A 15,859-nucleotide genomic window follows, 5' to 3' on the forward strand; every position below is an offset into this window, starting at 1 on the left:
CTTGGTGTACGCAATTTGATGATCAGAGTGAACACCTGGTACAATTTTAGCGAGTATTGTCGTATCGGCTAAGCTTTTTGGTATAAGGGTAAAGTCTATCCTGCTGCCAATAACCGGTGATCTGCTGGAGATCCGGGAATATTCTTTTTTATCTGGATGCATTATTAGTCTATATATATCATACATGTCAAACTTAGTCATTAAATGTAGAACATATTCTCTTGCCTTGCGGTTGTGGTGAACTGACGCACCACCTATCTTGTCCATATGGCCTGAGAGAATCGTGGTAAAGTCACCAGCCACGATTAAATCACGAGACGAAAGTGTTGAGAGTTGTTCGGTCAGGTTTTTCCAAAATGTTTCTTCGTATTGATTTTGCCCGTACACGTTAATAACTGTGATTTCTTTTTGGTTGATAGTGACTTTTGTCAGCAGATAGCGGCCTCCCGGGTGACTGATAGCATTAGATAAATGAAATTTGCAATTCCTCTGGAACATGGTAGCTACCCCTGCTGACCGACTGATTCCATTAGAGAATAATATTTTCCCACCCCATTTGAGTTCCCATTGTTTGATCAGTTCATTTGTACAGTGTGTTTCTTGCAGTAAAATAATATCATATTGTTTATCCTTCTATTGTTATACCGTTAGAAATTTAAAGACACTTCTTCTTTTTAAGTTTTTCCATCCACGTTGAAAGAAGCTATTTGTATAGACATATTCATATATATAATGGTATATACCAGGAGGATTATTCTTCTTTATTCCAATTGACTTTACTCCCGCATTGACACAGATCAATGTGTTCTTCGCTCAGAGCTTCCGTGGTGATGGTGTTACACTGACAGTGTATTATTTTGCGTGTGCAATTCGTGTTGTCGCAGTTCCGATTTAGTGAACATGGGGGTACAACGTTTAACTGGCCGCAATAGCACGATATATACTTTTGCGTACATTGAGGGCAGTCAAATAATGCGTCTGGTTGCTTGCATTCGGAAATGAACTCTTTGCAGCACGGCAATCTTAGCAAATCTTCTGCGCAGCATGCACATTTTGATATCTTAGCGGTGGAAAGTTCTAGCCATCGGTCTTCACTGTCACCGCAGCAGGGCTTCATGACGATTTGAGTTTCTTTGCAGCTTAGACAGAAGAAAGTTGTTGTGTCATCCAAAACAAGGCCGCGTCCCTTTTGCAAACCTTACAAGTAACCGCGTATTGTTTTTTACTTAAGCTCACTGTTTTTGGTCTCGGTTGGTTAGAACTCGGGCTTGTTCGGTCGCGCTTTTTAGGTTTGTTTCTCGATTGTAGTAAGTCTTTACCAGGGGCTGCGTTTGCAGGCAGTTTCTGATCAGCTATATTTTGATCTTCTAACGAATCCACCAGTACTTCTTTCAAAATAGTTTCAGAGTGACAAACGTTTTCAAAAGCTGCTGATTGTCCCCAACTTGAGGCTGCTGATTGCCCCCAACTTTAGAGTAACTCGTGGGCGCAGGGAAGTCTGCGTCTCTCCTCGGGCAAGAAGCGATTTTGTGGCCGGTTTCGTTACAGTATTTGCAAGTCTCCTTTTGTCCGTTGTACTTAACATATAATTGATAACCATCAACCGATATGTAGCTTGGAATCGGATTCTCTTTCAAAACATATTTTGCCATAACTACAATACGTAGACCTGTATCCATTCCCCGTTTGTCTTTTCTCCTTTTGATCGCATGAACTTTACCGTAGTTTTCTTCAAGATAGCGCGTCAGTCTGTCATTTTCGAGTGGTATTGGCGTCCATTCTATTGCAACCGTTGTTTTGTCAGTCACAAATAAATGTACAGCGTAAACGCATTCTACTTTTAGCAATTTTTCTTGCAATTCTAGAACGTCAGTCCTCGTTTTGCATGTTGCCTCAAGCAGGTTCCCTTTTCGTTCTGATATGCCTTGTAGCTTTGTTGTTGAAAACTTTATTTTATCCAACAAATCCCATATTCCTTCACGGTTTATGAGAGTAGCTGTTCTGAATGAGATGCAATGTGGTGTAGGCTTAATTCTGCTTGTTGGCCTGGTCACTAAGTCTTGGCTTATCGCAGTGGCATAGGAGCGTCCGCTCTCCATGCTGTCCTGAATATTATTTTTGCGACATTCAAAATTAGCACCTTACTATTTCGCATTTTTTTACCTGTTCAAAGTATACTGTTTCTATTTTACATATATTTTTTCATATTTAAAAACAGTAATCAGCTTTAACCGGCGTTTTATATAGACGTGATAATACTGTCAAATAATTCTGTAAATTTATTTTCCTGATTATCATTAAATGGGGTCCGTAAAAAGAAAATTAAAAAAGTCTCGTATGAGACAGTGTCCCATCTTCCCCTATACCCTACTATATATTTAAAAACTAAACATTTCATTCTATATAAACCTATTTGAACCAATATAGCAGCAGCGAACAATAAGCCATTTTGCCCACAGTTTGTTTCGTATTTTTATTGTGTATGATTTGTGTAAATAATCTCTCCTTGCTCTTTATAAACAAAATTAAAAGCCTTTCTTTCTCTGAATTTTAACAACTGCATATAAAACCCAGAATATCCAAGGGAGATTATTTATTTATTTCTTAGCTTGTGCCTTCAGCACTCTGACAACAATTTTCTGCTCTTCTACAAGAAAAGCGCGAACAATTCTGTCCCGGACAGCTTTTGAGCTCAAACATCCACCATATGCTCTGGGGAGAATTGATAAATGATATTATTACACCTTTTATCTGGTCTAGCAAAACTGTAAAAAGGACCAACAAATCAATATGCCAGTAACAAAGTTTACAGAACAACAAACAAAATGTTGCATTATATACATGAAGCAAAAGGCAAATAACAAATTGACACACAAAGGGATAAAATATGAATAAGACATAAAAGATTTACAAAGATAGAAAACAAAATTAACAGCAACTAGAATTACAGCTATCACCTGGTAACATGCTTCTTCCGTTTGCACATGGACATAAGCTCCTTTGGCCGAGCAGGTTTAATACCAAACAATTGTCTCTTAGTGTCACCACATTTTGGGATGGAACCAACTTTCTTAGTGTGGAGGTATACCAAACGACCACCTAAATTTAACAAATAAATTTACATTAATATTTAAAATATAAAATTGTGTATTATTTCAATATAAAAAAGTTATAGAAATCATGCTTTTTTATTAAAAATCAGTCTAATCAGATCGAAACATCGGGCGCTCGTGTTAATCGAAACCGACTGTAATTTGATACGAGCTGTAATTCAGGCGGGCAAACTCGCTGACGTTGCGACTCGTTATTTTCCAGAGAGCAAGTTCACAACAAACGAATAATAATAAAAAAAGCTATGCTGACTAGTCTCGTTATCTTTTAATTTAGTTGCTTCACTTTTTTCATTAAACAAACTGCGCTTTTATTTGTATGCTGAGTTCGTGATTAAACTCCAGCCTGTTTCTAACCGTAACCTAATAAACTCTGTTACGAATAACATGTTTAAGATCTATACCATGACGTTGTCATTGTTTATTATGCTAAAATTGTGTGATTTCACTTGTGATGCGTAGGCGATGTGATGTCACACCTGGGCCGCGTCTTTTAAATCGTCGACATATTGCCGAGGTATTTTAAAAACCGTCAGCAACTGATCGTAGATGTACTTTTATCAGAGTCTCCAGGGCTGCTTAGGAAATAAAGGAAGACGCATTCGATAGCCTACACATAGTAAGCGAAGCAATCGTTGTGAATCTGTTCTCGTGAAAAATGACGTAATGAAACTTCAGCGTGCAGCCAATGTTTTATAAATTATACAATTTATTTAAAATGTTTAAACTTTCGGATTTTTTTACAAAACTGGTTCTCGCGTGGTGCCAACGAACAACATTTTTTGGCCTCTGTCTAAGCTTAGCCGGGACGATATTTACGCAGCTTAACCAATGCGCCGGACGTAAAAAAGTTAATTTTATCATTAATAGGATTTCTTCCTATTATAAAAACTTAACGTGTTTTCGACGATCCGGACGGTGACATTATCACTATCAAAGGGGTATTTCCACAATCCTGCCTTTTTTATAATGAAATATTAAAAACTGATGCAACAGTTATAAACAATTTTTAATGAAATATATATAATATATAGTAAAGTGGGGTAATAAAAAACAATGGGCTACTTGGGGTAAGAAAGGACAACCCTCCTAGCCCGCAAAAAAATCATTTTTATTGCAAACAGCTTCTGTGGGAAAAAGGACATTTATTTGGCTAATTTTTTATCCTAACTGTCCTTCTAGGTGGTAATTATTTTTTCAATAAAACACAAATTAATAAATCAAACAAAAGAATTGCAAAAAAAAAACTTTTTTTTGTAAGAAGGCCTTTCGTGATAAATTTATTATGAAGGCAGGTATTTGCTACATATTTAAGTACCCTGCTGCTGGTATATTTCAAATTTAAATTTTACGAACATTAGATACTTTTTTCTCTTGTTTTTTCATTACCCCAAAATCGCCTTATGGTAAGGGGTAAAAAAAACAACTGTGTTTTTTTGTTTTTATTTTTTCTTCTCCAACCAATATCAACTTTGTGATAAAATTAATTTTAAAGTTATGTATGTAAATTATTTTAACTTAATTAATGATTTAATTGATTATAAAGGTAACCAAGTATCAAAAACAAATATTTTACAGCTTAGCCTACATTTTATGATATTGTAATTTATGTTTTTAAGACTGTTTAGATATTGTAATTTATGTTTTTAAGACTGGTTTTTTTTTATGGTTGTGTTGCTGAACTTAGTTTAGATAGTCAAGATGTCATTTTACATTTTTAGGGGCCTTTATAATTTAGTTATATCAATTAAAATGCTCTGGTTACTTCTTGTGCTTTATATAGGTTATGAAACTTCTGGGCTAGGTTTTTAGTCTAATAAAAGTGATAAATTATAAAAGAAAAAAAAGCTTTAGAACAAGGCTGTTAAAAGTATGTAGGAGATTTTTGGCTTAGGTGGAAAAAAGAAAAGTTGAGGTTTCTGAAAAAATATAGACTGCATAATACCTAAGTTGTATGACTAATATTTGTATTATTACCCTGTACTTCCATTAATAATTTTTTCTTCTTTAGATCATGTTAAGTTGCTTTTGAAAACATTGTTTTGTTGTTTTTTTTACCCCAAATCCTAGGAAACAAAAAAACAAAACAAAATTTTGAATAAAATTTTAAGTAATCCTAGAAATCCTACAATCTTTTTTGGACATCAAGGTATGATGAATATTGTTCTTCCAGACTAAAAACATTTTTTTTTAGTTTATTACTTTGGGAGAAATTTGAAAGCTTATATTTTCTGTTTTTATCACCCCGCTTGACTATAATTTTTTAATTTTACATTTTGCAACACCGAGAATTACAAAACGACTCTCTTTTACCGCAAATCTCGGCGTCTCTTTTACCGCAAACCACGTCTTCTGTAGTATTTTGATTAGTGACGCTTGTCAACTGAATAGCAACGTATTCTTGTACGCCTTTCTCCTTGATGATGTCATAGGTGCTCGGTATCGTACCCAGCTTTTCTTTTAAGCTCAGCGCTCGGTGAACCCAACTTTTACAACTTTAGCACATCCCTAGTGTTCGCCAACCAAACAGTGATGCCGCCACACGTTTCTGACGTCACACAGACGACGTGTGCTTTTATAAACAGGAAATATAAAAATGTTTTGCAAAGTTTGCCTAATCAAGATTATTGCTAAATAACAAATATCTGCTGATTATATTAACCCTGAAACCTAAATAAAGGTCATTATACCTAGCGCAAATACGCAGCGTCTTTCGAAAGAAAGTCATAGTTAGTGTGGAATTTTTATTTTCAATAAGGGGTACCCTGGATTTTAAAAGTTAGGCACCTGTGTTAATGAGTCACATGTTACTTTGTCGAATGACATTGACTAGGGTATTTTCGATTATCCATTTACATCGTGACGATAACAAAATTTATTTTACAGAAAATAGCCTACTCTCCGGCGCGTCTTTGCTGTTTTGGTACCTTTAGTCAACGGCTTCAATTTCCGCATAAAACACATTTCATCGGAGGTGGTAATATATGAAAGTTGAATTTACGTGTGTTAATTATGGATATTAAAACAATCCCGGTGATGATCTCCCTAAAGCAACCAATCGAATAACTAACAACCACAGGGGGATTTATGTATGGCTGACAATTTAGACAACCTATAGCGACCTCTCGGTTGTAGCAATTTCCGTTGCAGTGTCTTGCCCAGGCACACAAACGGCCACAATGATAGCAGCGACGAGCCTTAAACCTATTATCTCTGCCCTGTACATGTTAGATACATTAGCGCTAACCAACTGTGCCATGGCGTCGGACAATTTTTTTTAAAGCTCCTGCTGATTACTATAAAAAAAAACTATCCTTACCTGGTGTTTTTGAGATACGTCTTCTGTTAGAAGATGTATTGTAAGACAATCTTCGTCGGTATGTTAGTCGCTGCACCATTTTTAACACACACCTCAACACACTCAAAAGCAAAAAGAATGTGGACACGAGGTTTCGCTTCCACAACCCTATTTAAATGACGTCACAATTAAAAATCGCGGGGTCGTCGCGAAATCAGAATTAGAATATTAGGACTTAGATTTAAATGGTATGGTAGTAAGGCAATAGTGAAGTATATAAATAAAATGACAATCAAGACATATTATATACGGTTCGGGACTCTGATACTGATATTCTTATCTGATTTAAAACCAAACATGTATCTTTATTTTTATAAAGCTATCATATCTTGTTTTATTTATTTATTCATTTATTTATTAACTAATGTAAGAAAAAAATGATGTACGCTTTGTAGACAGTTCACCCCCCACAATCCCCCTTCCTCTCCCGCTTAATTATGATCCTCTGGGTGACGCCTTAGAGTTCTTGGATTGCCATGGAAAAATTCAACGCCAAAACTTCAATTTCGGATTTTTAATACTTTGAAATAAAAATCTATGTCTGGAAGCAAAAGACGCAACTTAGAATCGATAACGCCAGAGGCAATATATACTTCCAGGCCTGGAGGACAAAAACGACCAGCATTACCTCCAATATTATGCGACAGAGACAAACAAGTCGTGGCGAGCGTAAGAAAATTCATTGACGATGAAAAAGAGAAGTTACAATACACAAATCAAGAAACTAACCCGGAAAGATTTTCTATTTTTAGGTACTATTAACAAATTAATCCTATAAATTTTAAACACACACAAGAGTAAATCCATTGTGGCAAAGTAGTTATAAGAGTACCTGCCTCTAACCAAAGTTAGTATAGACCAAGTTGGGAAACGGCGCTCGTGTCCGCCATTACGGAGCCCACAGAGCGTGAATCGCCTATACAAATGCATGGTCGGCATGTGTTCATTTAGTTCTTGTAAGCGATACAAAGCTAGAAAACACGTATAGCGGTTGTTTTAACATTTAAAATATAATTTCTAATATAAATCTTGTTATATAATATAAAATCTAAGAATTAATGTGGAGTAAATTAATATTTTGACTGGTTTTCGGCGTACAGTGTGGTTTAACAGGGTACTTTACGTTGGCGATTAAGACTAGCAGCAATCAGCTTAGTTTACATAATAGTATATGATCATACCTACGAATCTACAGAGCCATTCTTTACTACATTTATAATCCAACATGAGTGGACATGCAGATCCAAACTACTTAAGTACTAGCAGATAAGGTGTTCGCGTTTTCCGATTTCATAAAGACCCGGAACGCAGAAAAGGTAGCTTACTAATTCAAGCAGAGGACCAAAAATAGTAACCCAGTATTGTTTTCCTCAATGTCACTTCGATATTAGGCAAATTTTACAAAGATACCTTAAGTTTCGTTGCCCGGTATACGTGTTAAGTTTGTGAGCCAAAAAGTAAAATCACGGCAATTTACATACAAAACTGCAGCTAGATACACAGTTTATGGTAATGTTATGCGTTTTTGTTTGTATTTCTATATTTTAAACATGTTCTTTTATGTTTTTGGTTAGTAAACTTGATATTTTCTGTTTTTTTACTCTTTAATCGATTGAGTGTTCAATAAAATTTGATTACTTTTGTGAGGTTTATTATTTTGATAAGATATAACATTAGTAGAAAGCCATTTTTACGCGCAGAAGTGCTCGGTTTTTAAAAATCGCAATATTTAAACGAAAAACAGCACATAGCAATGATAAAATGCTATGCCGTGGGCTCCGTAATGGTGGCGTCTATGACGTCATAGACACGCGACAATGGATAACAAGACTCGTTGTTTTACAATCCGTTTCCTAACTTGGTGTATACTAACTTTGCCTCTAACCCAGAAGCAATGGGTTTAAGGCTCGTCGCTGCTACTATTGTGGGTGTAAGTGTCCTAGGGCAAGACACTTAACGGCGATTGTTTCAAGTCAGTGGTCACTAAGGGGTTGTCCAAATTATCTGCGATACATAAAAAAAGAAAAATAATTATATACCTCGTAAGTCGTAAGATGAAACAAAACATCCGTGTGATAACCACTGTCGTTTTCTAGCCACACGAGAATAAAGCAATTTAACTACATACCGTATATTGTGGTCTTTTGTATGAATATTTAATTTTGAATAGATGCCTCCTATATTATAAAAACTTTTGGCAACTGTAGACTAAATCTTAAATGTCCTGGTGTGCTTTATTTTGGTCCCTCACTCATATACAATAAAATGCATGTTGCTTATCAAAACTGAGAGAACTTTTCCTTTCAGTGAGGCACTCAACCAAATAATCAGCAATGTAAATGTATACAAAGACATTCTTGCTGATGTAAAAAGAGAGCATGACGAATGCATTACAGCAATAAAGAACGGACAAAAAGAAACTTCTTATCTACAAAATAAAATAAAAACCTTGTCAAACATTTCAACCACAATTGCTGGGTATTCTAGAAGAAAAAGGGATTTGGAAGAAAAGTAATGACTTTAAAACAACATAGTAAACCTCTGTGGTTATACAACATCTACTACTACTTTTCCTGTATTGCTTACACCAATGCCCTTTTTTGTCAACGTTTTGTTGGCATTTTCTTTAAAGCATTCATTTAAATTTCTGACACATATTAATATGTTTTTACTTTTTAAACCAAAACATTTGAGATCATCTTACATGTCATGTTTGTATCAAAATTAATCAGAAAAACTCTATTTATGTACCCAAATTAAAACAGTTTAAAGATCAAAAAGTAAAGACTAAACATGCTATTAATTCTCAGGCTTGAAATACTTGAAGAAGATAACAAACGTCTTGAAGACGAATTGGAAGATTTACTGAAATCCGACGAAGAAGATGAAGTTGAGGAAGAACCGCGGTTGGTTGAAAGTCCACAAGAAAAGGAAGATCGCCGACCAATCCCAGGTGAAAATCCGATATTTTATTGATAGTATTAATAGAAAATTGTCTTAATCTAAATATTTAGTTCTTATCCTGGTTTGTGTCATAGAAAAAGAAATCTCTTTAAGTATGAGATCGTATTCTTGAGAATCTATTCTCATATAACGGGGTAACCATAGTTTCTAAAATGTGTGTGCTCACCTTGTGCTCACTTACAAGCTATCCTCTGTAACTGAAATGAATGTAACTCACTTTATCCTCGCATGGTCTGTGTCGTGATAAATTCGTTCCAATTGAATATTTGTTGCGGGGGCCATTGCACTTGCGCCGAAACGCTACTGCACCGTTTCAAGGTACATTTTTACCAAATGTACTGTTGGCCTTGCAATGATTTATTTGTAGGTATTACGCAGCGCAATAACCAATTGAAGCTGGATCGGCAGAACATTTTATAAATATGTTGTTTTCCAAGATGTATATTAATATTTTTTCGAATTAATAAAGTTTTATTTTAGAATCGGGTCTAGAGTACAGTCACAAAATTTTATGTTAGTAGCACGGGTAGAATGTATCGAAAGTGGCCGCTATAATTTTTGTATTCTAGGATCACCTTGAACCACCAGCACTTGTAAATTATAAGTAAAATCTGCCTAATGAACTAGCATAAATTAAGTTTGTTAGTGGTACTGTGGGCGTAGAGGTGCGGCGCAGGTGGTTCCTCAAGTCACCTGCCGTATACTCGGCTCGGGACCGTGCTGCCCTCACATGTCTCGGGCTCTGTACTCGCACCTCGCGCTTAACAGCTATCCGACTCCAGCAGAACAGTAACGACTCCGCAACAAGTCCAGGTTTACAACTCAGTTTATTCGACATTACAACATTTACAGGACGATTCAGATAACAGTGAGAACAATGAACATTGCACGTCCCACTCCTGCCCTGGCTCCGACTGCCTTGTTATACAGTACAGGGCAGGGCTATATAATGGGGAAAATGCAAAATGCGAGAGGAAGCATTACACACGAGATATATATTAAATACGAGAAGAAGGTTATAACTTGGTTTCGTCAGTTACAACATTATGCGGCAGGGCTCCGTATTGTCACAGAGCAAGATCTCTCGGCATTGTCCTAATATTACGGATTCCTCATTAATGCGTTTGTGCGCTGGCATTGGTTATATGTGGGAAGGGAACCATTAAGTCCCGTCCGCGTTGCGCCAGCTGGCAACTTTACATGCCACACAATCTTTATGCACATAGTGAAATTTAGATAATTATATATGTTAAATATCTGTGCTTGGAGCACAATTAACCGCTACCGTATTTACTTTTTTTCTAGGGTACAAATAACATATTAACTCAGTTCTGTTTACTTTAAATCAAAAACTTGTTTCCAAAACAAGTTTTAACGTGTAAACGTCATGCCTGGAACGTTTTCATCGGAGGGTCGAAATAAATTTGGATAGGGGGTCATTGTGTTTGTTTTGAGTTACTGCGCAGTAGAGTTTCGTAGTGCTCGGTACAAATGTATTAATCAGAAGGAATATATTACGACACTGGCAAATGGAAGTCGTTAAAACACGAGTGTACACCTCGTGCCAGCTTAGGAGTTACCATGTATGTTACTTTGTGGGTGATTATTTTTTGGGTATATGACCTGTGACAGCAGTAGGCTTTCCATCAGACAAACGAACGTTCTAACCACTGTAGAACATACCGAACAATTGTCTTTAAAAAATTTCGTTACAGGAATATCTGTGGAAGATTGGACCAATGAAAAGTTGTTGCAGGAGTTGGTTATAAAACTTGACACAGCAATTGAGGATGTGTTTAATAAACAAAAATGTTTGTATGTTCCAATCAGTAGGAAGTATGAGGTGGGTAAAATATAATGTCCCCCTTGTTATGGTAATCTGTAACAGAAAAAAATAGCAACATTTTATAACCATGTAGCATTTGCTAGCCTGAGTGTGTCAATAGAATTTAAAATAGTTTATGAAGTTTTTATATCACCTGTATTTACCTCACAATTGTCTCTATTTCCTTATTTGTCAGACAGCTTTCTATCAACTTAAAATGGTATTTAAGCCATGCGTTTTGCCAAAATTTAAATGCTACTAACTAACATGTTTCAAATCCAGGTAGACACATTACTGCAAGACAGAATAGAAGCAAGAGACGAATTACTCGCTGAAGGAAAATTACTTCGACGAGGCAATGCTGTGTATAAGATAGCACTTGATGCTGTTAATGATTTCAATTCATCTGATGAAATTATAGATGAAGGTAGTCATGTTGAGATACTAAGTTGTAAATAATTTGCACAACTTATTTTGTTTATTTCATCTAGTGAGCCAATGTCTAAAATAAATAGAAATTAAAACAAATTTGTCAAACAATCATAACAAGACAATTTGATAGGTTAAAAAAATAATGGCTGTGTTTGTATTTTTAAAATATGCATAGAATAACACAAGCTAACATTTTCTGTTAACAGATTTAGGTGAATACCTGATTAGAGTTTTACAAAATGAAAATTATCTTGAGCGAAGATCATCATCGGTTACAAGTTTAACAGGACAGGTGGGAAAAAATAAAACTTTTTGTGCATTAATATCAGAAACAAAGTTTCTCTTGTTTGTAATAATAAAACAGTTGTAATATTTTTAGTTTCTTACTTTTTTTAAGAGCAAACTTGGGATTTGTGCTGGTAAACACTGCACAAAATAGTTTTTTTATGTTTTATGTTTTGCACCATGACACAACAACTTTAGCATTCACAAACTAATGTTGATGCTTACCACGCAAGTATGTTTAAGTTATATTCATTCATTTTAAAACATTCTAACCTTATCACACCACAGTCCATACATGAAGATGATGATCCAACAAAAGAGAAAGAAGCGGAAACTATCCTCGAATACATCGATAAATTTAATGAGTTGTTCGCAGATGGTTTGTTCAATCAAGCAGCTGTACATGCAGCTAACAGCCCACGGGGTGTGCTAAGGTCTATTGAGACAATGGATAGGTAAGAATAAATATAAGGTCATTTTGATTTATCTGTTTGGTCACAATAACATATATCACAATAATTGATACAATGAAGAGATGGAACTTAAATCCACAAATGTTAAAATCCTTTTAACCAAGTAACATGTATGAGTAAGCGACAAGCGTAGAAAAAAATGAATATTGTAATTTTCGAAGTAAAAATGACAGTGTGTATGAAACTTAGTTGAGCTGCCTTAATAATGTTCATGAATGATATGTTGTGGACATATTTTGTTTTGGTGTGTTACATGTATACATTTATAGCCAAAGTCCATTTTATAAATTGGACTTTTGCCATTAACTTTGCTTTGGTTGTTTTTTAATATACTTTCTTTTCATAATCAATCGAATAAAAACTTATCCAGGACATGAAATCACATTGTACACTCAGTATATGTACCATGTGTAGTTGATTACTTGCATATCACCCACAGGTTTAAAGAAGTGTCCAACAACTACCAAGGCACACCCACCCCACTACTAATGTATGCAGAAGCATTGATGCATGCGTCCAATGCACAAGATCATGTGGCTGATGCTGAGATGTCAACTGTGCTTTCAAGGTTCAATTTACTTAAAAAAAGATATATAAATATAGATGCTTGTACATATAACTGTCATCATGTTTTTGTGTTGAGATTATAATATTTGTCTCTCTGCACAACATGCACACATGCAGCTGCATAAAAATTAAAATAATTGTGGGTGGTAAGTTGTAACTAATTCATACGTCTCTTTTTCGTGTTTAATAAATTTTACCCTTGCAAATAGCTTGTTTTTAAAATACTTTTTATTAAGAAAGACCAACCCTACTTTGCTTCTTGATTTCCATTAACGCATTGGGGACTTTTATGCATATTTCTCAGTTAAAACAAGAGTATAATACCAAACACACATCTTATACCCATACACTGGACCTTATGCCAACTACCAAAAGATATGTTTATTTTATCACCCATAGATGTGCACTGAATGAACACCGACCAGACTTAGTTGAACACTGGACGATTAAAAGATGTATCACACCTTGTGCTGAGGTAGCACACGAGTTGGTTGCATACAGGTAAGCTGCCATGCTTGTATGTATGTGGTTGCACAGCTGTGTGAAATAAAAAGGTTGTTAGGATTTGATGGCGGTTCGTAACTTGTGCTAGATCTATGGTAGAACTGTAATTTATCCCCAAGTGGCCAGGCAGCGGTAGTCAACATACCGTGGGTGTTCTGTTTTATATCTCATACTCCTGACATGTTACCACATGCATTACTTTGTAGATGATTATTGTTAGATAAGTGAAATTAAGCCTTTTAAAATGAATATGCAATGAACTAAGTTAACAAACTTTTGAAAAATTACCAATTGGTTTACACACTGTATGGTTTATAAATGTTGAGAACCAATGTTATTAAGTCTGTTTTAAATTTAAAGTCTTAGGGTTTTTGGAGTATCAGATCCACTTACTTTTTCATTTTTACAAGTTTCCAAAAGAGCAAAGTATCCTGGATAATAAGTCCACCCTTGACCCTTCCACACTGGTAAAAGTTATACCTTGTCTTACAATGCAGTGAAACGAACCCCCAGCATCAAGCACTTTGTCTCTTTACTGCTCAAAGTATTTTCACTGAAGTTAAATCTCATATGGACGCCTGTGTTACAATGTATAAGCTTGGTCATCTCGGGGGTTTGGTGGATTATGCAAAGAATGTTGCACAGTTTACTCGAAGTAAGACAAATAATATACCTTTAAGATTTGGTATTTTATACTACTGCAGCTATTTTGATCAATTCTTTTGCTATCGCATACTATTTATAAAAAAATGTATTTTTATGTATGCCTGATAACTTGGATTTTTGAACAACAAATTTGTTACCACTGTGAAAAGCAATTGATGTTAGGTGTCTTACCCATGCACACACACAGTGATAGCGGTATAAAGTCAAAACTGGTATCTTCTTAATAAGATGTGCACTTACCATTGGTCATGGCACCAGTTTGGTGTGCTAAATATGTTTTAAATGTGCACCACCATTCCTTTTAAAAACAATTTTGTTCATACATATTTACTCTCTTGCAACAAACAAACTAACTTTTGCAACAAACAAAATATTTGGAAAGCAAACCACTTGTACCTTAAAATACTATTTCTATTAAATCTAAAAAATATTATTTCTATTGTAGTGGAATTCCTTAACTTGATCCAGCGATGTCCCAACAGCTCCCTCATGTGGAGCTTGTGTCGTCCACCAGCGGAACTAACTCCAGATCCTCAGGAACAAAGGGACCCAAATCTTCCTATTTATCAACTCTATGCTCTTCCATTGAGGTGAAGATAATCATAGATATGTTTTCTGAATGACATGGTTAAAATACAGTTGTACACATATTTGTCCAACCAAAACCTCCTTGATTATTGTGGTGAATCGAATATACTTTTTGGGTAGGACATTTATCGGATATTGCTCCAACCAAGTAATCACTAATATTACATCACCCACATGAATAGAACTAAACAACAATCATTTTTATCTTGTATGTTATCATGTCATATTGTTTTGTAATTTTTTTCTAGAGTTGATCAAGCAATTGTGTCTCTCATCTCATCTAGTGAGGTTGGGAAGTCGGTAGCCGTGGATGTAATTGATGATCTTTATCAAGGAGTCATTGTATCTGAGGATGTAGTTACCACGGAAACGTTATTCGAGGTCGTCTATGATGAAACAAATGGTGATCTTCCGCCAAATGATACAGATGACTGGTCATGCGTGATCAAATTCTGCTCATCCAATCAGCTTATAGACGCAGCTTTAGAAATTCAAGCTTCAAGAATTGTTAAAGTTGCCGTCACAAAATCTCTTCAGGCGATCGCATTGGATGAAAAAGAGGAATTTGATTATTATACTTAAACTGTTGAAGTATACAAGCAAAGAGTTAACCTATTTACCTTCTTCCAGTAACAGCACGATTTTCACTTTTTTAAAAGAATTCCTAATACCAAACTTTATTTGTATTTGTACTGTTTTCAGCAGTCAGTTTGCTGACACTTGAAGGTTTGGAAATATAATAAAAACTCCCAAAATGCTGCCAGTTTAACAAGTTGTTTTAAAATACAACTCCATACTTTTCTCCCTTTAATTTGTCTTAACAAAGTATAATAAATTAGGTCATAATGTCACACCAATTTAACAACATTTTAGCGTAATAATCTTACTGCAATTTGTTGAAAATATGTCTCAAAATCTATCGGTTTGTTCAGCCAGGAACCCAGAAGGAAAAAAATGAAAGAGGCTTTCATATAGAAGGCAAGGGTTGCTTTTTTAGCATTTCGTAATTTTGGGTTAAAATTGTTCAGCTGTTAAGAGGCCATCCACTTCTTAACCAAGTACGCCAAAGCTTATTAGTCACAACAGA

At 35.3% G+C, this 15,859-nt stretch overlaps 2 protein-coding genes, 1 long non-coding RNA gene and 1 pseudogene across 4 annotated transcripts; 1 reads left to right on the forward strand and 3 right to left on the reverse strand.

Moving 5' to 3' along the window:
• Positions 1–751: 751 nt before the first annotated feature.
• Positions 752–2,435, reverse strand: LOC149729533 (uncharacterized; annotated as a pseudogene).
• Positions 2,436–2,578: 143 nt separating this feature from the next.
• LOC149729534 (large ribosomal subunit protein eL34-like) lies at positions 2,579–6,588 on the reverse strand. The gene is made up of 3 exons (XM_089886761.1): positions 6,430–6,588; positions 2,958–3,099; positions 2,579–2,712 (listed from the first exon to the last, which is right to left on the reverse strand). The coding sequence occupies exons 1-3, from the start codon at positions 6,506–6,508 to the stop codon at positions 2,598–2,600; spliced, it is 336 nt and encodes a 111-aa protein (XP_089742887.1). The 5' UTR covers positions 6,509–6,588; the 3' UTR covers positions 2,579–2,597.
• Positions 6,589–6,866: 278 nt separating this feature from the next.
• LOC149729535 (clathrin heavy chain linker domain-containing protein 1-like) lies at positions 6,867–15,639 on the forward strand. Of its 2 annotated transcripts, XM_089886723.1 has the most exons (12): positions 6,869–7,220; positions 8,776–8,979; positions 9,279–9,421; positions 11,148–11,275; positions 11,540–11,684; positions 11,896–11,981; positions 12,263–12,429; positions 12,887–13,015; positions 13,414–13,515; positions 14,016–14,173; positions 14,630–14,774; positions 15,021–15,639. In XM_089886723.1, exons 1-12 carry the CDS (start codon positions 7,006–7,008, stop codon positions 15,352–15,354), a joined length of 1,956 nt encoding a protein of 651 aa, XP_089742849.1. In that variant the 5' UTR covers positions 6,869–7,005; the 3' UTR covers positions 15,355–15,639. The 2 variants fall into 2 exon arrangements, with proteins under 2 accessions (XP_089742850.1, XP_089742849.1); XM_089886724.1 differs by lacking the exon at positions 8,776–8,979 and having other exon boundaries at positions 6,867–7,220.
• Positions 10,241–11,663, reverse strand: LOC149729536 (uncharacterized). Its single transcript, XR_016385850.1, has 2 exons — positions 11,525–11,663; positions 10,241–11,311 (listed from the first exon to the last, which is right to left on the reverse strand). It is a non-coding gene; the product is annotated as an uncharacterized LOC149729536 (long non-coding RNA).
• Positions 15,640–15,859: the final 220 nt, after the last annotated feature.

Source organism: Ciona robusta, chromosome 10 (genome assembly GCF_009617815.1).
Source record: "Ciona robusta chromosome 10, ASM961781v2".
In the NCBI taxonomy this organism is placed as follows: domain Eukaryota; kingdom Metazoa; phylum Chordata; class Ascidiacea; order Phlebobranchia; family Cionidae; genus Ciona; species Ciona robusta.

Coding starts and splice junctions, on each gene's coding strand:
- LOC149729534 (XM_089886761.1), bottom strand. CDS start 6,508: ATGGTGCAGCGACTAACATACCGACGAAGATTGTCTTACAATACATCT. Junction 3,100..6,429: donor ACGTATCTCAAAAACACCAG/GTAAGGATAGTT, acceptor TGTTAAATTTAG/GTGGTCGTTTGGTATACCTC. Junction 2,713..2,957: donor CGGAAGAAGCATGTTACCAG/GTGATAGCTGTA, acceptor AATTCTCCCCAG/AGCATATGGTGGATGTTTGA.
- LOC149729535 (XM_089886723.1), top strand. CDS start 7,006: ATGTCTGGAAGCAAAAGACGCAACTTAGAATCGATAACGCCAGAGGCA. Junction 8,980..9,278: donor AAAAGGGATTTGGAAGAAAA/GTAATGACTTTA, acceptor ATTAATTCTCAG/GCTTGAAATACTTGAAGAAG. Junction 11,982..12,262: donor TTACAAGTTTAACAGGACAG/GTGGGAAAAAAT, acceptor ATCACACCACAG/TCCATACATGAAGATGATGA.